The sequence below is a fragment of the Scylla paramamosain genome, chromosome 38 (genome assembly GCF_035594125.1).
Source record: "Scylla paramamosain isolate STU-SP2022 chromosome 38, ASM3559412v1, whole genome shotgun sequence".
NCBI classification, from domain to species: Eukaryota; Metazoa; Arthropoda; class Malacostraca; order Decapoda; family Portunidae; genus Scylla; species Scylla paramamosain.
The window spans coordinates 7,291,235-7,315,092 of record NC_087188.1 but is presented as its reverse complement, the minus strand read 5'-3'; the positions used below and the strand labels follow the sequence as shown (position 1 = coordinate 7,315,092).

At 41.3% G+C, this 23,858-nt stretch overlaps 2 protein-coding genes and 1 long non-coding RNA gene across 13 annotated transcripts in view; 1 reads left to right on the top strand and 2 right to left on the bottom strand.

The window, feature by feature from the left end:
• LOC135091665 (uncharacterized) overlaps nt 1–2,503 on the top strand; it is a 116,289-nt gene extending 113,786 nt beyond the window's left edge. For all 10 annotated transcript variants that reach the window (XM_063989495.1, XM_063989488.1, XM_063989487.1 and 7 more), the window contains 2 exons: nt 663–779; nt 1,257–2,503. In XM_063989495.1, the coding sequence (XP_063845565.1) occupies nt 663–779; nt 1,257–1,308 (169 nt within the window). In that variant the 3' untranslated portion in view covers nt 1,309–2,503. The remainder of the gene's footprint in view (nt 1–662; nt 780–1,256) is intronic.
• Nucleotides 2,504–2,693: 190 nt separating this feature from the next.
• LOC135091670 (uncharacterized) lies at nt 2,694–12,016 on the bottom strand. Of its 2 annotated transcripts, XM_063989504.1 has the most exons (5): nt 11,857–12,016; nt 11,062–11,191; nt 9,505–9,581; nt 9,070–9,186; nt 2,694–3,208 (listed from the first exon to the last, which is right to left on the bottom strand). In XM_063989504.1, the coding sequence occupies exons 1-4, from the start codon at nt 11,947–11,949 to the stop codon at nt 9,097–9,099; spliced, it is 390 nt and encodes a 129-aa protein (XP_063845574.1). In that variant the 5' UTR covers nt 11,950–12,016; the 3' UTR covers nt 2,694–3,208; nt 9,070–9,096. The 2 variants fall into 2 exon arrangements, with proteins under 2 accessions (XP_063845574.1, XP_063845573.1); XM_063989503.1 differs by lacking the exon at nt 2,694–3,208 and having other exon boundaries at nt 8,549–9,186.
• Nucleotides 12,017–18,683: 6,667 nt separating this feature from the next.
• LOC135091671 (uncharacterized) lies at nt 18,684–21,073 on the bottom strand. The gene is made up of 2 exons (XR_010262594.1): nt 19,504–21,073; nt 18,684–18,893 (listed from the first exon to the last, which is right to left on the bottom strand). It is a non-coding gene; the product is annotated as an uncharacterized LOC135091671 (long non-coding RNA).
• Nucleotides 21,074–23,858: the final 2,785 nt, after the last annotated feature.

The following is a 23,858-nucleotide window of genomic DNA, read 5'->3' as shown; positions in this document are numbered from 1 at the left end:
TATTGTATGTGTGTCTGAATGCATACGTGATTGAATTAATAGCATTTCCTAGTTTTCTATTACAAGTTATTGATGGCAAAGGGGTGGCCAGGTTAATTTCTTATAAATGGTTAGGAGAGAGGCAGTGATTGACCCGTGATGTATGAACGCACAACTACAACACAACCAGCAACAGATAAACACCTCTAATTATCTGTATTACTATAAGAGAATGTCGACTAAGAGAAAACCAGTAACCTTCAAGCCATCTTTTACATTGCATCAGTGTAGCAGTCCACCACACTTATATTTTTTACATTGCTACATATTTGATCCATTAGTGGGATGGTCCACGAGACTCCTTTCCCCCAGGTGTCCCCGGGGCTATGAGTGTGAGTGGTGTGTGTATGTGTGTTGCTTGGTAGTAGTGTGGTGCTTGGTTCGGGCCGGCCTGTGTGGGATTGCCAGCCCGGTATAGAGATAGGTTGATACCAAATAGTGTAAATTATCAGTAATATTAGCAGTTATACAAGAGACAATGTACTCGTAGAAGAGAAGATCAGTAACTCACAAATCATCTATATATTACGGCAACAGTCACTGGTAGAAATTCCAAAGTCTGCATATCTACCCAGTCACCATAGTATCTCATCTAATCCTCCCCCGCGTCTCTCCTTCCCCAGCTACTTCCCAAGCGGTCCCACGGCCAGCGCACCGCAGGGGGAGGACGGGGCAGCAACCTCCTCTCGCTACCCTGACCCTTCAGAACCCATCTATACCGACCCTGCGCTCTTTGAAAGGTGAGTGTTTGTGTGTGTTGGGCTCAGGTCGCCACAGCACCGGGATTATATGGCGCTGAGGTTACAGGAATAGAGGTGAGGGTTAAGTTGACTCTCTCTCTCTCTCTCTCTCTCTCTCTCTCTCTCTCTCTCTCTCTCTCTCTCTCTCTCTCTCTCTCTCTCATATATTTTTGGCAGTTTGCTTCTTATTTTCTTACTTTCGTTTTTTTTATTAGTTTGTGTAGTGTGTTGTGGTTCCTTTAGTTCTTAGTTTAGGTATTATTATTATTATTGATGTTTATTCTTGTATTTAGTGTTTTTGTTTAATTTTTAGTGTAGTTTTGGGTTATGTCTCTCTCTCTCTCTCTCTCTCTCTCTCTCTCTCTCTCTCTCTCTCTCTCTCTCTCTCTCTCTCTCTCTCTCTCTCTCTCTCTCTCTCTCTCTCTCTCTCTCTCTCTCTCTCTCTCTCTCCTTTCTGATTAGAGTTGCTATTTCCAGGTCGCGTTCTGAGTCATCTCCGCAGCGCCGCTTTGGAGATGGGCAAGAATGATAATAAACAGGAGGAGGAGGAGATGAGGAGGAGGAGGAGGAGGAGTCGGGGAGAGAAAACGAATAACTGACAGAAATATAATAAATCTATTGATATTTTTCTTTCGGCGCGCTAGAACTAAAGATAATTTCATATTGGTGCTTCAAAAATAGAAATCTGATGAAAGTTCCTAGGCGCGTGAAGATCAAGATCAAGGTTAGTGTCTAGCAGCCACGTGCTCACCTTGCGGGCCCTGTGTTGGTGAGCACGCTGGGTGAACTTTGAATCACGGAAAAAAAGTAATGCAAAATCTGTATTATTGTCGTCATAAAAAAAAAAAAAAATGGAAATAATATAATGTAAAGTAACGGAAAAGTGATGAAAAGATTAATAGAAAATGATGTAAAAAAATATGGAAAGTTTGCGTTCAGATTTGCTTTTATTATTGATTAAAAGGAATAAGAATCTTTCTGAAAATTATTTAAAGTAGAATTTAGTGCCTCAAAATTACTTAAACCAATAATTATTATTTTCTAAATGTAAATCAAGAAGAAAAAAAAAATGACTATATTTGAACTATAAAAATTAACACGAAGTGAGATCAAATAAATCTAAAGATGGATAAATAAACAAATAAATATTTAAAAAAAGATGTCGATGAACCACGAGGTACACCATAACACCACCTAAAAGAAAGAAAAACGGTTCATTTGTTAACGTGAAGTGACCGCTGGCATGCCACAAACATCACCGTTTTCTTCCTTTACCTTCCCTTCGTATTTTTAAGGTAATTTTAAGAAAGACTGTTTTTTACGCCGCCAATAACGAGGCTGGACTAATGTACCTTTAGGCTGAGTCCAAATGGCCGCTAGTAAAGACAACCTTCCCTAATTACATCAGTATTAGTGGCGGTAGTTTGGGCTTCCCCTGACGGTATCATTTTTCCCGAAAGAACGACGCAATCAGAAATTATTATATGATCAGCAATTATTACAACTTTTATTTGAAGCCTGAAAGAAATTGAATTATATGGATTTGTCCTTTTTTTTCAGAATCACGTGTCCTTTTCAATGTATAATTTGTGCAGTTTGGTGTATAAATATTCTGACCGCGTCGTTTTTCATTTTATTTTTTTTTATTACTCTTATTTCTACTTTTGTTTATTTTTACTTGAGTGTTCTGGACCTGCTTGAATAAACTTTCCTGCTTGTATTAATTTGTTTTTTGTTTCAACTTTATTTTCCTCCAAATTGTTTATTGTTTTATCCTTATGTTTTTCTTTGTTATTTGTTTTTTTTTTCTTTATATATTTTTTCTTTTTTCACAAATTTTTCTTTCGTCCCTTTCCCTCTCCATTTGTTTGAGTGAAAATGCGGTAATGGGAAAAGGATTAAAAAACTGACAACTTTTCACTTTTCAATCGATTTATTGAGCTGAGCCACAGTCTCACCCACGCACAGCGAAGCAATGGCAGGCAACAACAAGGAGATGGCTCAGAGTCCACATTTCAGCCAGCCACTCAAAGACCATAATAGTGGAAGGTGTTGTTCTCTCATGAGGGGTGTTTTCAAGGGTCGCCGAGATGGTTGGTCGGGTTCTCGTGGGTGTTTCTCTCACTGGTCATGGTGGATTCTTGCTGGACTGTCGCCACAACAGTGAAAACACCCTCGAAAACCTCTGCCTGGATTTTGAAACGCTTCATTCTCTCATCCGGGGTGTTTTCAAAGGCCACAGAGGTGATAATGGACCTCTCATACATGTTTTCTTATTTATGACATAGAATCCTTCTTAAACTATCATTTGAGTTATGGAAAGACCCTTGCAAATTTCAAGAACTTTCATTACATCATGATAAAAGTGGTGGAGGTGAGACGCCAGAACTTTTGAGATACGGCTCCTGTAGTGGTGGTGGTGGTGGTGGCGGCAGTGATTGTGATGCTGTTGTTAATCGTATACCGGTCTCTTGCACAACTTCTTCTTTACGCAGTCATCATAGCAGCATTTCATATTGCTACGACACTCGCCGTCACAGTAACAAGACTATAAAGAAAAAAATAAAATAAAACTTGTAGTGTAGGAGAGATGAGTGAATTATTAAAGATTTTTTTCCAATTTTATCTCTGCTGTTGTTGGTTTTGTTGTTGTTATTGTTGATAGTGAAGCTACGTAAAAAGAACGCTGGCAAACGTTACAAGTAGTGAGGTTCGTCATGCCTGGCTGGTTAGTTAATGATTGATTACATTCATTTGCAGAGATGAGTAGTTTTAAGCATTTATTGTCATTGCAGCAGTGGCAGCAACAATACTAGTAGTAGTAGTAGTAGTAGTAGTAGTAGCAGTAGCAGTAATGGTAGTAGTAGTAGCAGTGGTAGTAGTAGTAGTACTAGTAGTAGTACTAGTAGTAGTAGTAGTAGTAGTAATGGTGGTAGTAGTAGTAGTGGTTGATGTTGCTGCTGCTGTGTTTGTTAAGAACATGAGAATATAAGAAAATAGGGGAAGCTGCAAGAAGCCATCAGGCCTACATGTGGCAGTCCATGTATGAAACATGTATATCTTTTCCACCTATCATCCTCATCCATGAATTTATCTAATCTTTTAAAGCTCCCTAATGACTTTGAACTAACAACCTGATAACTGAATCTGTTCCATTCATCAACCACTCTATTTGAGAATGAATTCCTTGGTATATCTTTTATAAATCAGACTTTATCAAGATTGAAGCCATTATTTCTTGTCCCATCTTGATTGCTGACCCTAAAGATTCTGCATATGTCACCACTGGTCTATTCCCTCTTCCATATAAACACCTCTCTAACACATCTCTCAACACACGCTTCTCTAAACGATGTAAATGTCAAAGCTTTAATCTGCTTTCGGAACGAATACGTTCAATGCCTTGTATCGTTTTAAAGTAATTCTTTTGACATTAAGTGACTTGTTGTTGCACTCCTCCTCCTCCTCCTCCTCCTCCTCCTCCTTACTTTGATATCCGATGGGATGTCTCTCCTAGGAAGAGAGCACACGGACCTCGGGCATTTCCCGCTGTGTGCTGGTGGAGAGAAAGGAATAATGAGCAGCAGCAGTGAAAGGACTATCAGTAACAAAGGCACTGTGACGTTTGTTGCTCGACGCAGCAAACAATAGCTACGTAGTTTGAACCTTTGCCTCTTTGGAAGGTGCTGTTACCAGCGTGAGATCTTTGGTATTCTTAATTCATTGTAAAAAGTCTATTAGTTTTAAAGCACAAACATTTCAAAGAGGGAAATCAAGGCAACTTCAAGAGAAAACTGAACAAAACTTAGTTGCTAAGGAAAAAATAACAAATTTAAGCTTTAATCAGGAAACCATTTTATTTTCATTGAAAAAGAATATATAAATAAAATCTAAACGTTTCAGGAAGTGGAATCTGGAGAAGCTTAAGCTTTAGAAAAGGGTATAAACTAAATGATAAGTATTTCGAAATGATTAAGCCAAACAAGCTAGCCATAAAATAGTATTATATTTTTAAAAGAGAAAACTCAATTTCTCAACTATAAAAAGGGAAAACTAAACAAACCAGACTCCATTCTTCGTACTTGCATCTCGGCAACCTTTGTAATCATCTTCACCTTGCCACACCTGTTGTCTCCTTCACCTAAGTCTTCTTTATTTCTCACACCTGCTTTATTTTTACTTTCCCTTAAACTTTTAATTGGGGAACTTATTGAAATTCGTCTATAACTAAAGCTATGATTTCAAAACACGGGAAACAGCAAAACTGAACTATACAATGATAGGTATGGCAGGCACACTCACGATCACAACACAACTCCTCGCCAGGGTATGAAGGATCCGGGTGCGGGAAGAGGCTGTTACAGGCGGTGGCAACGCACACTACAGACGCCACCACCGCCACCACCATCAGACACACACCACGAGTCTGTAACCGTGGGAATGACATATTAACACCATCACCATCTTAGGAAAAGATGATAATTGATATACGCCAGGTAGCTCCTGGACCCTTGAAAACCCATCATCTCTCACCATCATCCATTAATTTATCCAATCTCTTGTGTGCACAACGATAAGAAAAGGAAGCAACTCCCTTCACTTGCGTCATACAAGGTACAGTGTTTAGCAACATGGCTACTGTATTGAGTGCCGCCGCCCTGTTGGCGATACAACGAACTACATGCCTAGTGCATGACTCCGAACAGTGACTCCAAATTTTAAAGCTGACTCACGGGCTGAGACCCGTGTAGTGAATGCACCAACATAAAACAAAGAGACGTAAACAAATTTTGTAACAAATCCAGAAAAGAAAAGCAGGCAAACTGATAAAAAGACAGATAAGCCTTAAGGAAAACTCCCATAGAGAAGCAAAGGAGTCTCAAAATTAGGCTCAAGAATCAGAGTTCAGACCTGTGTTGCTCATCTCAAAGGGCACGCGTCCCATTACAGACACTTGGGTTTACTAGTGTCTGACTCACCATGCTGTAGACGCGAGAGGGAAGGAAGGGAGAACAGAGACACAATGACTGCAGGTCCCGCGACGCTTCTTTTAAGTATCCAGTGCACCCTGCTCTGGTGATTCCCGTGGCCGGCTGCGCGTGCGTCGTGTTGTTTTCCTACTGGAACAGGTTTGGGATGACCTTACAGTGTAATGAGAAAAGATTTCACAAAATTTGTCGTGCTTACCTACGTGTGTGTGTGTGTGTGTGTGTGTGTGTGTGTGCTGTATTCTTTAATCATGACCTTAAACTAGCAACAAATATATCAGTGTATGAAGTCGTTAGCGTGTCCACATCATCATTCCCGTATGGCCACAAGACCTGCGCGCGTTACACAATACATATCAAGGCTCTTGAAGCTTTTCATGTCTGCAGTATCCAAAAAGTCCTCAGAATCACCTGGGAGGAGAAAGTCCCTCATAATGACATCCTGGAAACAATAAACTCCCTCAGCACACAGTCCCTCCTCTCCACTCACGCACTAAAGTGGGATGGGCGCGTTATCAGGATGCCCCATGAACGCCTACTGAAACGATATATTCCCTACAGCTGGAGGCGCTCTGTATGCTGACAAACAGAGGAAACGTTATAAAGCTACGTCCGCTCAGTCCATCTGTATCAGTGGAAAAAAAAAAAATAAATAAATAAAAAAAAAAAAATTATATATATATATATATATATATATATATATATATATATATATATATATATATATATATATATATATATATATATATATATATATATATATAAATACCGGTAAATTGAATTCCATCCAGTAATGTGTTTTGCCAGTAAGCGTCAGTGGTACGTCTGTACCGTCAAGATATCGGCGCCAACGATACTTTCAACAGTTTTCTTGAATGTTGATCATAGATATGTGTGTACAGACGTCACTGACGTGTCACGGATTACACCAGCACTACATTAACACGGCACTGATGCGTCACGGATACGTGTGGCTCGGCCTCAGTTGAGGAGTGCAGCACAGACCTCGCGAACTACCTCGCGGGTCTTGCTGGGGATACAGCATTGTGGAGCAGAACAGCAGAGCAAGGGATGCAACACCTGAAGGAAGATCTTAAGAGGGATGAAGCAAGAGGGATCGCAGGTGTGCCACAAGACAGCTAATCCAGCAAACTATGATGACACCGCTCGCAGATGTGGAACTTACAGAAGAGTGTTCTTAACAAGACCTGATTGCTGAGCCGTTTCAGTGGTCGACAGTACCTACCAGTTTTCTCGGCCCGGCAACTGGCGGCAGTTCCAGCACTGCGAAACCGGTTTTTTTGGTTATCGTTGCCTCTTCTTGCAACCAGGCGCTGGAAATTGTCCACTGTAAACCGTGCTTGAGCAAGAATGTTGTAATGACAGGACAGTCAAGGTCAAGCCAGGTAATGCGCTGTTCGTAAAGTCTTGGGGATCATCTTAATCATCTTGGTCATGTCGGTAAAAGTTTCAGATTTTGGTTGCCTCAAGCGGCTTGACAGAACTTGGATCCCCGGGAAAGTGTGTGCATGGTGGATTGCAGCCTGTGTTTATTGAAGGTTTTGCCGAACTCACTCTGTCGAATATGAATCTCTCGACATCTGACGTGGGTTTTTATGTGGATTACGTCTGAATCCTTCCAGCTCGTGACGTTGTTGTGTAACCAATCCTGTAATGGTGCATTCGTGTGAGAGGGGTCACATTGAAAGGGACTGCCTGCCAGAATGTTTGGTCAGTGCCGGAGACTGTGTTGACGTTATGTCTTTTAAGGAATCCAGATGTCCTGTTTTTTTTTTTTTTTTTTTTTTTTTATGTAGGAGGGACACTGGCCAAGGGGAACAAAAATCTAATTAAAAAAAAAAAAACTGGGATACCAGGCCCATAAAAGGGTCCAAAGCGGTAGTCAAAAATTGAAGGTTAAGTGTCTTGAAGCCTCCCTATTGAAGGAATTCAAGTCATAGGAAGGTGGAAATACAGAAGTAGGCAGGAAGTTCCAGAGTTTACCAGAGAAAGGGATTAATGATTGAGAATACTGGTTAACTCTTGCATTAGAGAGGTGGACAGAGTAAGGGTGAGACAAAGAAGAAAGCGTTGTGCAGCGAGGCCGCGGTAGGAGGGGAGGCATGCAGTTAGCAAGATCAGAAGAGCAGTTAGCATGAAAATAGCGGCAGAAGACAGCTAAAGATGCAACATTGCGGCGGTGAGAGAGGCTGAAGACAGTCAGTCTGGCTGACACACCCAGCTATGTGTGCTTCCTGTTGATACACCTCACGTCCACTCTTCGCCCCATTGATCATTATGAACTTGAAACACACAGTGTATAACAGCAAGTTTTATATACAGCCCCAAAGGAATGAAATTATATCGACTGCGAATCACATGTTCTTTTTAATGTATAATTTGTACCATTTGATATATTGTTGGATGCGTATGTTTTTCACTACTGTTATTTCTACTTTTGTTTTTATTTTTTTGTTTCGAGTGTTGTGGACTTGCTTCAAAAACTTTCCCGCTTGTATTGTTTTGCTTTATTTTTGTTTTTGTTTTCGTTTCATTGATTTTTTTTTCAAAGTTGGTTGTTCTTTTCTCTTCTATGCCTGTTTCTTTTATTTTCTTATTTCTTCTTTTTTGTTTTCTTTGTTTTTGTTTTTGTTGTTTGTCTTTATCTCTTTCGTATAAGTTTTTTTTCTTTCGTTTCTTCTTTAGGAAGGAAAAATGTTATGACGGAAAAAAAAACCCACAAGTAATAATAAACTTTAAAGAGGAAAAATAACTAACAACTTTTCACTTTTCAATCGATTTATTGAGCTGAGCCACAGTCTCACCCACGCACAGCGAAGCAATGGCAGGCAACAACAAGGAGATGGCTCAGAGTCCACATTTCAGCCAGCCACTCAAAGACCATAATAGTGGAAGGTGTTGTTCTCTCATGAGGGGTGTTTTCAAGGGTCGCCGAGATGGTTGGTCGGGTTCTCGTGGGTGTTTCTCTCACTGGTCATGGTGGATTCTTGCTGGACTGTCGCCACAACAGTGAAAACACCCTCGAAAACCTCTGCCTGGATTTTGAAACGCTTCATTCTCTCATCCGGGGTGTTTTCAAAGGCCACAGAGGTGATAATGGACCTCTCATGCATGTTTTCTCATTTATGACGTAGAATCCTTCTTAAATTATCATTAGAGTTATGGAAAGACCCTTGCAAATTTCAAGAACTTTCATTACATGATGGTAAAAGTGGTGGAGGTGAGACGCCAGAACTTTTGAGATACGGCTCCTGTAGTGGTGGTGGTGGTGGTGGTGGTGGTGGTGGTGGTGGTGGTTATTGCGCTCGCTATTCGGGAAGCTTGCACACCTTCGCTTCGATGCAGACATCATAGCAGCATTTCTCATGTAAAGCACACTCAGGGTCATAATGGCAATACTGTGGGGAAAAGAAGGAAAACGTGTTAGATGGGTATGGGATTAAAAGTTCCTGTTTTCTTTCTTACGTTATATTAGTAAATTAATTTGATTTCCACGGATTGGTGTTATTTTGGTTACTGTGGTGTTAGTAGTAGAAGAATGAGAAGTGGTGGTGGTGGTGGTAGTGATAATAGTGGTAGAAGCTGTTGTTGTTGTTGTTGTTGTTGTTGTTGTTGTACTGCTTAGTTTCGGAAACGCATTTTTTTTTTTTTTTTCATCAGTCGTGCTTTGAAAAATGTAATGCTCCTCCTCCTCCTCCTCCTCCTCCTCCCCTTACCTTGATTGTCTGGCGAAGACCTTTGTTGAGCTCATGTGGTGGACACTTATCTCGTCTGAAGCATTTGCCGGGATGTTCTGTTGAGGAATGAGCGAGTAGTATTAGTAGTAATAGCAATAGTAATAGCAATAGTAGTAGAAGTAGTAGTAATGACGTATTCTTATTTCTCTCTCTCTTTCTTTCTTTTAGTGCAGTGAATATTAATAATAATGATATAATCTGAACCATTGCTTCTATCCAAGATTCGATTCCCAGCATGATCTCTCCCACTTAATAGACTTGACGCTCTCCTCTCTGCAGTTATATGTATGTAATGTTGTGTAGCGTCTTTGCTTACCATGCTTGTTCTTTCTGTCAGGTAGACTTTCAGTGCTATTCACTACTACAATTCCCAAACGCATGGAGTCTTCAGTTGTTAGTCATTATAAATAAAGATAAAAATAATTGTAATGGAAGAACAATTTCTTGGTCCTATCCACTCCTGCGCTGATGATACCACCCTGCACTTTTCCACGTCTTTTCATAGACGTCCAACCCTTCAGGAAGTAAACAATTCACGTAGGGATTTCTGATTGGGGCAGAGCAAACTTGGTATTGTTCAATGCCTCAAAAACTCATTCCTCCGTCTATCAATTCAACACAACCTTCCAGACAACTATCCCCTCCTCTTCGTTGACACTCAACTGTCCCCCTCTTCTACACTGAACATCCTCGGTTTGTCCTTTACTTATAATCTAAACTGGAAACTTCACATCTCATCTCTTGCTAAAACGGCTTCTATGAAATTAGTCGTTCTGAATCTCCCTTTTCCTCCTCACCGTTCTCATCCCCCTACACCCCAATCCTCCCTCTGCTAACTCTGTACAAGGGCCTTATCCGTCCATGTATGGAGTACGCTTCACATGTCTGGGGGGGGGGTTCCACTCACACCGCTGTTTTAGACGGGGCGGAATCAAAAGCTTTTCCTCATATCAACGCAGTGTTGCATCTCTTGCTATTTCCTGACGTTATTTTCATGCTAATTGCTCTTCCGATCTTGCTAACTGCATGCCTCCCCTCCTCCCGCGGCCTCGCTGCATAAGACTTTCTTCTTTCACCCCTATTCTGTCCACCTCTCTAATGCAAGACTTAATTAGTATTCTTAATCATTCATGACTTTCTCTGGTAAACTATGGAACTCCCTGCCTGCCTCTGTACTTGCTCCTTATGATTTGAACTCTTTTAAGAAGGAGGTTTCAAGACACTTATCCTCTTGTATTTGATAATTCTATTTCTCATTGCTCTGAAAACTGGCATTTAAGTGGGCCTTTTTATTCAAATTTTTTGTTGCCCTTGACCAGTTTCCCTCTTATAAAAAATTCTAAAAAAGAAAAAGAATAGAGGTGATTTGTAACCTGTTCATTACGAAAAATACATATACACATCTTGTTGAACTTCATGAAAATTCTGTTGATAATAAGAATAAAATTAAACTAATTCATTGGTTTCTAAAAGTATTTAAAAGAGGAAAACTGAACCAAACTAGACTGTAACCACAACCACAAGATGCACACTCACGGTCACAGCACACGTAATGGCCAGGCAGGTTAAGGTAAGGGTCCGGGCAGTGGGTATTGCAGGGCCGGGAGGCGCTGGCAACAGACAGCGCCGCCGCCACCATCACCACCATCAGGCACACGACTCGGTTCTGTCACCACAGGAATATGTTAACACCATCACCATCTTTGTTAAGAACATCTGCCTGGCATTGTGTATATAATCATGTATGTTTGTACCTACCTGTCTGTCAGTCTGCTTGACCATCTCTCTTTGTGTCTCTCTGTGTTATGGCAGTGGAAGCTGTGATCGGCACATGAGAGCTTCGGAAAGCATGCTCAAAACATGCCAGTGACTTGACAATGTAGATATTGATGCAGCTTTTCTCTTAACTTCTATGGTTAAAATATGCAAAATTATTTTCTGATGTTTATTAATGTTTTCTTTTATTCAGTTATTACAAAAAAGTTAAAAATTTGAGAATAATTTTTTTTTCATGGCTGCTCTTAAAAGAAAAGTCGTAGAATTCGATTACGGTTGGATTTTTGTCATATTTTTAGTTTTTGTTCCTTTGCTTTACCTGTGACATAAACCAGCAGAACCAGAAACAGACTGAAAAAAATAACAGGTAAATATTTTAAATAAATAAACTAACAGGCTTACAGTTAAATACATGGACAAGTCCAGAGAAGATTCAGACAGAAAGACAAACAACAGTCAAAACCAGCCACAAGAACCAAGCGTCAGAGCTGCATCACTGTGCTGAACTTGTGCGTGACCCGTACTACAGACGTGGATCACTTGCATGTCACTCACCATGATTTGTAAGCGAGAGGGAAGGAAGGAGCTGAGGGACAGTGCTGCTGCTCGTCTGTCGTGAACAAGAGAGACAATGACTGCAGATTTCATCCCGCTTCTTTTATACGTGTGGAGCAGCCTTTACCGGGGAAGGCCCACTGCGCATGTGAAACCGTTTTCCTACTCTCTCTCTCTCTCTCTCTCTCTCTCTCTCTCTCTCTCTCTCTCTCTCTCTCTCTCTCTCTCTCTCTCTCTCTCTCTCTCTCTCTCTCTCTCTCTCTCTCTAACAAGTTGAACAGGTTCCGGGTGACCTTACAGTGTAATGGGAAAAAAATTTATATCATCTGCTTACATGCACACGTGTGTGTGTGTGTGTGTGTGTGTGTGTGTGTGTGTGTGTGTGTGTGTGTATCCTGAAGCATTATGTATCTATTCCGTAGAGTAGTAAGAGTAGGAGTGTACATAATGGTGTCGTTAGTAAAAGTAGGATGTAGCAGCAGCAGCAGCAGCGGCAGCAGCAGTAGTAGTAATAGAACTATTTGTAACAATAATACCACTATTAATACAAATTATACTATACAATGTGTACTACTGCTAGTATTACTGCTGCTGCTGCTGCTTCTACTACTACTACTACTACTACTACTACTACTACTACTACTACTACTACTACTACTACTACTACTACTACTACTACTAATAATAATAATAATAATAATAATAATAATAATAATAACAACAGTAATGATGGTAATAATAATAATGATAATAATAACAATAGTAATAATAATGATAATAATAATAACAATGATAATAATAATAATAATAATAATAATAATAATAATAATAATAATAATAATAATAATAATAATGCTTCCACCACTACCACCACCACCACCTCCACCACAATCCCTGCAGCCACCACCGCTGCCGCCGCCCCACCACCGCCACAACCTTCACACATGAGTCACCAAGCTCAAGAAAACAACTTCACAGAAACAGTACAGGTGAACCCTGCAGACTGGGGGTGTACGTGAGAAGAGGGAGACCGGTGCGGGGCGGGGCCTGGGTAAGCTAGGGCAGGGTGGGACTCACTTCAGGCTCCCTCGGGGGATTTTACAGGAAGACTAAACAAGCAGAAAGTTCAAGAGGCCTTCTGCCTTTTCTTTTGAACCTAGACGGCGTGACAACAGCAAACAGACCGCGCTGAAATTACGCATTGCCAGGAAGGGACAGAAAATGCGAGAGAAAGCGGGAAAGTAAAAGGGAGCGCAGGCAGCAGGCGGTGGCGTTTTGAGCACTACAGAACCGAGGAGGGGCAAGGGTGGTCTTGGAGCCAAGGTGAATGTGGGGCAAAGCTAACTAAGATTTGGAGTGTCTGGAACCGCGGGTTGGGCGGAGCTGAGTACTCGCTTTGGTCAATCTGAAGCCTCTGTGCGACTCTGCACACGTGATACTCACCACACACACACACACACACACACACACACACACACACACACACACACAATAAATAAATCAATAAGTTAATTAATTATATAAATAAAATAAGATGAAATAAATAAAATTGCATATATATTAATATTAATGATAATAATAATAATAATAATAATAATAATAATAACAATAATAATAATAAGCACACACACATACCAAAAAAAAAAAGAAAAAAGAAAAAGGAGAAGAACTGCAGCAAGGTTCATCCCTGTAAGTTTGGTGGTGGTGAGCATATCATCATATCAATCTCAGCCGGAAATATGAACATTTCTGTTCTCAGACACGTTTTATTGAAAAGAAAAGACCTTGACCTATAAGTATAACACCAAATCTTCAGTAATGGAAGAATAAAGAAAAAAAAAAATGTTCCTGGCGGCCGTGGCACGGGTGAGTAGAGACGGACAGGCGCGTCAAGAGGGAGTGGCAGTGATGCAGCTCAGTAAACTGTGAATGAGTCAAAATGACATTCATTGAATGTTCATGCAAATTGTGACTCTTTACCATCAACACACACTCAGATCCTGTTCAGGATTACACACACACACACACACACACACACACACACACACACACACACACACACACGGCTTTTCTCACCAGCTTAGTCAGTAGCAGACTGGATATCACAGAGAACAGACATGTCATAGACAGAGGCAGAGGGGTACTAAGACTTGTATAGGGAGAGCATATTATTTTATACCTACGGGTGGGGACCACTGTGTGAAGCTTTGTTATAATGTATACTATCTAGGCCATATGGGAGGCCAGGATCTGGGCGGATCCAGATATTGATTGAAGGATTTAAATGTCTGAAGTAATTGGCCACATTCTGCTACTTCTGTGTGCTGAGCTGGGGTCTCGTGCATAGTTTTTGGCGTGTCCTGACGTCCATTGTGTATTAATACAGAGTACTAGCGGGAGAAGGCTCGTGTCTTCTCCTTTCTGCCTACGTGCAGTGTCTTGTGTGTGTCTTGTGTGTGTGTGTGTGTGTGTGTGTGTGTCTGGGCGTCGTGAGCGTAGCGTGCTTGTTAAATGCTACTGGTCTGGGGTCTCACAGCCGTGAGTGGGACAGACCAGAGGATTTGTATAATATTCAGCTAGATTTTTTTTTTTTTTAATGTAGGAGGGACAAGGCCAAGGACAACAAAAATCTAATAATAAAAAAAAAAAAAAAAAGCCCACTGAGATGCCGGTCGCCGAATAGGGTCAGAAGCGGTAGTCAAATATTGAAGGATAAGTGTCTTTAAACCTCCCTATTGAAGGAGTTCAAGTCATACTTAGGTGGAAATACAGAAGCAATCAGGGAGTTTCAGAGTTTACCAGAGAAAAGGATGAATGATTGAGAATACTGGTTAACTCTTTTATTAGAGAGGTGAACAGAATAGGGGTGAGAGAAAGAAGAAAGTCTTGTGCAGCGAGGCCGTGGGAGGAGGGGAGGCAAGCAGTTAGCAAGATCAGAAGAGCAGTTAGCATGAAAATAGTGGTAGAATGGTAGAAGACAGCAAGAGATGCAACATTGCGGCGATGAGAGAGGGTGAAGACAGTCAGTTAGAGGAGAGGAGCTGATGAGACGAAAAGCTTTTGATTCCACCCTGTCTAAGAGAGCGGTATGATTGGAACCTCCCCCAAACATGTGAAGCATACTCCATTCTTGGGAGGATGAGGCCCTTGTACAGAGTTAGCAGCTTGGGGGGGGGGGGATTGAGAAAACTGGCGGAGACGTCTCAGAACGCCTAAATTCATAGAAGCTATTTTAGGTAGAGATGAGATGCGAAGTTTCCAATTTAGATTATAAGAAAAGGACAGACCGAGGATGTTCAGTGTAGAAGAGGGGACAGTTGAGTGTCATTTAAGAAGAGGGGATAGTTGTCGGGAAGGTTGTGTCGAGTTGATAGATGGAGGAATTGAGTTTTTGAGGCATCGAACAATAACAAGTTTGCTCTGTCCCAATCAGAAATTTTAGAGAGATCGGAAGTCAGGCGTTCTGTGGCTTCCTTGCGTGAAATGTTTACTTCCTGAAGGGTTGGACGTCTATGAAAAGACGTGGAAAAGTGCAGGGTGGTATCATCAGCGTAGGAGTGGATAGGACAAGAAGTTTGGTTTAGAAGATCATTGATGAATAATAGGAAGATAGTAGGTGACAGGACAGAACCCTAAGGAACACCACTGGTAATAGATTTAGGAGAAGAACAGTGACCGTCTACCACAGCAGCAATAGAACAGTCAGAAAGGAAACTTGAGATGAAGTTACAGAGAGAAGAGTAATTTGGAAATCAAAGCTTTGTGCCAGACTCTATCAAAGGCTTTTGATATGTCTAAGGCAACAGCAAAAGTTTCACCAAAATCTCTAAAAGAGGATGACCAAGACTCAGTAAGGAAAGCCAGAAGATCACCAGTAGAGCGGCCTTGACGGAACCCATACTGGCGATCAGATAGAAGGTTGTGAAGTGATAGATGTTTAAGAATCTTCCTGTTGAGGATAGATTCAAAAACTTTAGATAGGCAGGACTGTAGTTTGAGGGATTAGAACGGTCACCCCTTTTAGGAACAGGCTGAATGCAAGCAAACTTCTAGCAAGAAGGAAAGAGAGCTGAAAGAGTTTGACTAGGCAATGTGCAAGCACGGAGGCACAGTTTTGGGGAACAATAGGAGGGACCCCATCAGGTCCATAAGCCTTCCGAGGGTTTAGGCCAGCGAGGGCATGGAAAACATCATTCTCAATAATTTTAATAAGTAAATTACAGCTGTCTACCCTCTCCCCAGGCTCCACTAGCTGTATCAGAGGTGTGGGCTTGTCTTTTGGGAGATTGTAAATGTGCTGTTCACTGGCAAGAGTGAATAATATCTTTGTTGGACGTGGATAGTAGTACGTAGTAGTAGTAGTAGTTCATCGCAAGGGAGTGGATCATTACAACCCCTTCACCACTCCCTTCAGATTGAAAGATAAGCATGCAATCTAAAGAAGCCTGACACCATTTTTTATATTTTTTTCCCACCACCCCCATGGCTTTTACCACACTCCCCGCCATTACCACCACCACCATCGCCTCCCCCACCGCCACCACCACCACCACGGACGCCAGAAGTGATGGTCATGGACGTTGTTAAGACTCACAACTCGATGCCTCTAGGCAGGGGTTGGGTGGACACGGCGGGGGACGAGGGTAGCGGGTCGAGGCGGGGCGACGGGGGCGGGGCATGCAGGAGTCACAGCCTGACCCATGGGGCAGCCAGTCACGGTCTGTATCGCGGATTCTTTTAATATTCTGGAGCCGCCCTACGTAGTGCTTACTGTTTCCCTTAGCACCTGGACAATCCTTCAGTGACTTGTGCCCCTAGCACAAGGGAAGGCTGACCCAAGTGTAGTGGCAGCTGTGAAGGGGACTGAAGCTAGTTGTAACAATATACATATATATATATATATATATATATATATATATATATATATATATATATATATATATATATATATATATATATATATATATATATATATATATACTCTTTCTCTTCTCTTCTGGTAGTCCATCAATGTCGACGACAACGTCCTCACAGAGTGAAGAGACCTGCACAGTTAATTAGGGTGAAGATGGGCGTGCGCTATCCTCATTCTCACCGTTTTGACGCCCTGAGCTTCGAATGCGGTGGCACGGGAGCTCCAAGACGACCAGGAGATGCTGGGGGGGCACAGGGGCCTGCCGGAGCATCCACCTATGAATGACTGCCCAACGTGGAGTTCCACAACGGGTTTTGAGATAAGTCACCTAAGTGGACTGTTCTGCCAGAAATGAAGAGCTCCACCAACCCTTATGTGTGTTTCGGGTAGGACTGAGACTGCTCTCGCGCCACATACCAGGACAGCGAAGTCACAACCCCTCGCCTTACATCCCGTACCCGCTTGCTGCTAGGTGAACAGGGGCTACACATTAAGAAACTCAGCCATCCTCCTCGCCACGCCCGAGATTCGAACCCGGGCCTCCTCGGTTGTGAGCTGAGTGTGCTGCCCACTCTACACGCACACACACACACACACACACACACACACACACTCGAGCGAGGCGGTGTTCAGGTTGGTGGATCTTTTGAATGAACAGTCCAGCCAAGCCAAGCCCAACCAGTGCGGCTTGGCATGACGCTACCCTAAGCTCATATCTCCTGAACTATGTGGGCTGTCGCAACGATACAATAAATGGCAGCACAGTTTGCTCACTAAAATATATAAAAAAAAAAAAAAAAAAAAAAAAAAAAAAGCTTTGAAAACCTAGACAACTTCCAATGGAATCTGTTACATTCCAACTAGAATAAAGAAAATATCTTTGAAAACCAATGTGAGCCATTAAAATATGCTAGATCATCGCTCGGCTAAAGAACATGCCTTTGAAAACCCAAAAAATAGAGGAGGCAGTAGACACCTGCCGAAACGATGATTACTCCTAGCGAGGTCTCAAGCATTGGCCTGGTTTCGTACTGGGTCAGGGAATGCTATGAACTTTCCAGTGACTCAACTGTGACCTCAATGAATGTCTCCCTTTGTGTCTCTTTTTCTGTTCATCTCTCTAATGCAAGATTTAACTAGTATTCTCAATCATTCGTCTGTTTCTCTGGTAAACTATAGAGCTCCCTACCTGCTTCTGTATATCCTCCTTCCTATGACTTGAACTCTTTCAAGGGGGAGGTTTCTATTTGGAACCTCTTTGGGAACTGACATTCTAGTGTATTTTTTTTTCTTTTCCTCAAACTTTTTGCTGTCCTTGGTCAGTGTACCCTTTATATTGAAAAAAAAAGAACTGTTTTTCAGAACTCCACAATAACTTGACACACAGAGAAAAAAATCAATACACAAAGAGTCAGCCGTTAACAAAGATTCAGACAGAAAGATAAACAACAGTCAAAACCAGGCACAAGAACCAAGCGTCAGAGCTGCATCATCGTTTTGGGTTTGTGCGTGTCCCGTACTACAGACGTGGATCACTTGCATGTCACTCACCATGATTTGTAAGCGAGAGGGAGGGAAGGAGCTGAGGGGAAGTGCTGCTGCTCGTCTGTCTCCCGCTTCTTTTATGTGGAGCATCCTTTCCCGGGAAGGTCCCATGCGCATGTGTGAAATCGTTTTCCTGTTCTCTCTCTCTCTCTCTCTCTCTCTCTCTCTCTCTCTCTCTCTCTCTCTCTCTCTCTCTCTCTCTCTCTCTCTCTCTCTCCCTCCTGAATTTCACCAGCTCATTTATGTAAGCGTGACTGGTCCATATTAAGTAACATATTTTTGTGTGATCGGTTTATTTGATCATGAATTTCTATGAAGCATTTGTGCATCAGTGAAATCATTAAAGGCATACAGACCAAATTACAAGTATATTCAACAAACCATTTATTTCACAATCATCTGACAAACTCAAGTAACAACAACTACCAATACACCGAGGTTCTTTCTCTAGTCAGTGGTGGTGGTGGTGGTGGTGGTGTTACTTGCCGCTGTAGGGAATAGATATGCACCTTTTCCCACCACAGGGAGTGTTGCAGCATTTCTCGTTCAGGCCGCACTCTGGATCGTAGAAACATTTCTGTGGGAGAGACAAATTTTACAAGCCATAATTGGGGACTATTCTTGAACGTTTGGAATCCCTGTATCTATTAATTGATCAAACTATGCACTGAAAGATATGGGAGCTTTCAAAAAAAAAAAAAAAAAAAGATTGTTTTCGTAATTCCAGCGAAATTTTACCTCTCTCTCGTGGAGTTTTCATGGTCTCCAAGGGAGTTTCCATCATATATATATATACTCGTATATATATATATATATATATATATATATATATATATATATATATATATATATATATATATATATATATATATATATATATATATATATATATATATATATATATATATATATATATAGCCTCTTCTCCCGAAGTTAATACTTACTTATCAGATAGAATTAAGGTTGTAGAATATCATGCAATATATATCAACTTCCTAAGTTCCTAAGTGAACAGTCTGGGAGACTCTTATGGAAATTATTGGGATATTTAGAGGTCTTTTCATGATTCTAATGATAGTTTAAGATCTCATGGAAGCTATTAAAGTTTTTAATGGGTTTTCTTAATTCTAATGCTAGCTTAATATAGATTACATCGTAGCAGACAGAGTTGGCTTGTGTGTGCTTACCCTTGGGTAGGGGGGGCAGTGAGGAACAGGTGGACACGTGCCTCGGTGTTCTGTTGAGAAGAAAAAAAGAGAAACTATTATTTCAAGGCCTAATGGACATTGCAATTACTATGTACTGTACTACATAACTATAAAGACTTGAGTTACGTGCGTGTTCTGTGTGCATGTCATCAAGAGAGGAACAGGAATTAGGAAGTGTAATGGATGTAAGTTGTGTTGAGGTGGCCAGCCTTACACATGAGCGGCGATCGCAACCAATCTCACCACGTGATAACGCAACTCTCGGTTTCATGTGACACGGGCCTTTTTTTTCACCTCCGCTGAATGAAATCCAGTGGTAACTTCCATTAACTGTAGGAGCGTCTCACATGTGACTTCTCAATAACTACTGATCAAACGGAGATTTGGCAAGAACTAATACGGAGAAGGCGGTAAACACCTGCCGAAGCAATGATTACTAACAGTGAGGTCTTCACCACTGGACCGGTTTGTACTGGATTGGTGCTGGATTGGTGCTGGACTGATGCTGGATAGGTGTTGTGAACTTTACAGTGACCCAGTTGTGACCTCACTGAACGTTTCCCTTTGTGTCTCACAACAAGGGGCAGTCATGGCCCGCCCTCTACCTTCACACAACTCTACGTGCACCAATACACGCACACATTTAACTCAAAATTCAAGACTTATTATGGTGACTCCTACACCAACCTAGGAGTACCCATCGGGGAAGGGGACCACAAATGTTCCCAGGTCGGAATGCTTTTTTGGTATCGACCCTAAGTTTTTTTACACCCTCTTCAACTTTTTCTTCATTAACTTCTACAACATTCGCGGCCTTAGATATAATTTTCAATCTGTGGAACACCACCTCTCCTCTACTAAACCTCATTTTCTTTTCCTCACCGAAACGCAGGTGCCTGAGGCAATTGACAGTAGCCCCTTTTCTGTTCCCTCCTACTTTCTCTATTCTCATTTTCAATCCAAATCTAGATTTTGCGTTTATGTGCGCAACGACTTAGCTTTTTCTTGAATTTTCTGAACTCTCCACCATCTTGCTACGACTACAGAGTCACTCTCAAGCTAAATTTACCTGTGCTGTATAAATCCTCTGACCAGCAAATAAAACAAGTTTAGATAGAGATAAGATGTGAAGTTTCTACTTTAGATTATAAGTAAAGGACAAACGGAGGGTGTTCAGTGTATAAGAGAGGGACAGTTGAGTGTCATTGAAGAAGAGGGCATAGTTATCCGGAAGGTTGTGTTGAGTTGATAGATGAAGGAAATGAGTTTTTGAGGCATTGAACAATACTAAGGTACGTCTTTTTTCCTCACACTCGTTTTTTCCTAGTTGTGTCAATTACTTTCTACTTAAACTTTGAATCCCAATTCACTACTAGAATTCCCAAACGCATGGAGTCTTCACTGACAAATGAAGACTCCATGCGTCTGGGAATTCTAGTAGTGAACTGGATTGAAAGTTTAAGTAGAAAGTAATTAACACAACCAGGAGAAAACGAGTGTGACAATAAATAAATACATAATTGTAATGGGCAAACGACTAGTGGTGATTTACAACTTCCTTTTTGATATATATATATATATATATATATATATATATATATATATATATATATATATATATATATATATATATATATATATATATATATATATATATATATATATATATCATGTTGAGCTTCACAAAAACTGTATCGATAATCAGGATAAAATGTTGTACCATGTTGTTACCATGTTGTAACTTCCTGCACTCCGCAATGCCCACGACTCCTAAAGCAACCGTGATGGTTGGTCGTATTCTTGTGGTTGTTTTCTCATAAATGGTGCAGTGTAGTTAGATTATCCCTGAATTCATAAAAAAACGTGCTGAATTACAACTATAACCGTTAAACTATTACTAAAATTATACCAGCACTCTTGAAAATGTGTGTGTTTTGTTCATGGACTTATATCTCTGACAACACACACACACACACACACACACACACACACACACACACACACACACACACACTGATATGAATCGTCTCCGCCAGTTTTTCTCACCCACCCAGCTCTGTACAAGAGCCTTATCCATCCATGTATGGAGTATGCTTCACATGTCTGGGGGGTTCCACTCATACCGCTCTTTTAGACAGGGTGGAATCAAAAGCTTTTCGTCTCATCGACTCCTCTCCTCTAACTGACTGTCTTCAGCCTTTTTCTCATCGTCACAGTGTTGCATCTCTTGCTATCTTCTACCTCTATTTTCACGCTAACTGCTCTTCTGATCTTGCTAACTGCATGCCTCCCCTCCTCCCGCTGCCTCGCTGCACAACACTTTCTTCTTTCTCTCATATATATTTTGTTGAAGAATTAACCAGTATTCTCAGCCATTCATCCTTTTCTTTGGCAAACTCTGGAACTCCTTGCTGCTTCTATATTTCCACTTCCTATGAGTTGGACTTTTTCAAAAGGGAGGTTTCATAATACTTATCCTCTGTCTTTCAACCGATTCTGTATGGGAACTGGCAATAAGTGGGCCATTTTTTTTATTCATAATTTTTGTTGCCCTTGGTCAGTGTCTCTCTTACACTGAAAAGAAAAGTCTCGAAAGGCATACAAAACGAGTTACAGATATTTTAACCAATGCTTTAATTCATAATTCTTTAACAACACCAATTAGCAACAATTAGCAACAATTAACATCAGATTCAGGTTCCTTCTCTGGTCAGCGTGGTGGAGGTGGTGGTGGTGGTGGTGGTGGTTGTGGTGGTAGTGTTGGTGGTTAGTGGGACCCATATCTACGAACATTTGTGCACCTTTTCCCGCCACATGGATTAGAGCAACATTTTTGGTGTGGTAAGCAATCTTGGTCGAAGAAGCATTTCTGTAGGAGAGAGAGACATTAGAAGAAGACAATTTTATGTTGAAGAGGCACCGGCCATGGCCAGCAAAATTAGAAGAAAGAAAAAAGTCCCACTGTGGTGGTAGTCCCCAAACAGTCAGAAACGACCCTCAAAACTTCATTCCCAGATAATTGTATTGTGACAGGCCCTTGTGAAAGTTATTACAGTTTTCAAAAGTCTTCCTACCCTGGCTGTTTACCAGGGTCTTATGCAAGTTATAGGGGTTTTCAAGGCAACCTTGATAATTCTAGTCATAATTTAATAAACTCAATGAAGTTATCTGGTTTTCCAAGGTGCTTTCATGACTCTAGTAAAAGTTTGAGAGGCTTTCATGAAGTTATTGGAGTGTTCTCGTAATTGTAGTGATGACTCATAAAGACTATGCAGCATGGCAGGCTGAGTGTACCAGTGCGTGCTTACCCGTGAGGAGGTGTCGCAGCTGGGAGGGTTTGGACACGTGCCGGGATTTTCTGTTGAGAAGAAAAAAAGAGACAAAGTATTAATCCAAGGACCATTAGAAATTGAAACTACTTCTTTCCATAACGAACGTCAGCATGAGAAGAACGTGAAGAAGGAAGGGGTAGCGCACGTATTGATGCTGAGGAGGCTGTGGGAAGCTGTTTTGATGTGCTGCTGTGACAGTTAATTCAAGTTAATAAGATAAACAAACTTAATTATGTAGGATAGCAAAGAAGGCGAAAATCACATAAAGGAAGAACAAACAGTAACAAACTTGCAGGCGTCTTGTTGCGTAAAGTAATTCCTACTGCGCATGCCCCACGCGCACTGAGTTACCCTTAAAGGACTAAGTTGCCTCAGTAGCTTTATTTTCTGACGCGCTTCCCTTTTCTTCGTCCCTTTTGGGGTCTCCTTTTGTTTTTGACTTCCTTGCTGAACTAAGTATTGCAGTCAGAGATGTAGCCTCCACCCATTACTTCCATGTTCCCGCCGACCTAACACACTGTTGCTATTACTGCTATACTCACGGTCACAGCACAGGTAGTGGCCAGGTGGTTTGCTAGGGTGTGGGCAATGGGTCCGGCAATGACTGCTGGCATGAATAGTGGTGACACATACCGCCACCATCACCACCAACAGCAAGGACAGGCCGCGATGCTGACAAAAAAAAATATTACCATCATCAGAGTATTTAGTCAATGACTGTATTTTTAAGACTTGCTGAAGTTTTCTGTGTTACATGTATTGGAAGACGTATGTGTGTGTGTGTGTGTGTGTGTGTGTGTGTGTGTGTGTGTGTGTGTGTGTGTGTGTGTGTGTGTGTGTGTGTGTGTGTGTGTTTGGTTTTTCTAATAGCTGCAGTAGTAGATGACTGAAAAAAAAAAATCAGTAATCAGGTTGCAAGCACAAAGTCAATATTGAGCTTTAAAAGACGATTAGATGAATGTATAGAAAGTGAATGTGCAGGGTGTCCCAAAAGTCACTATA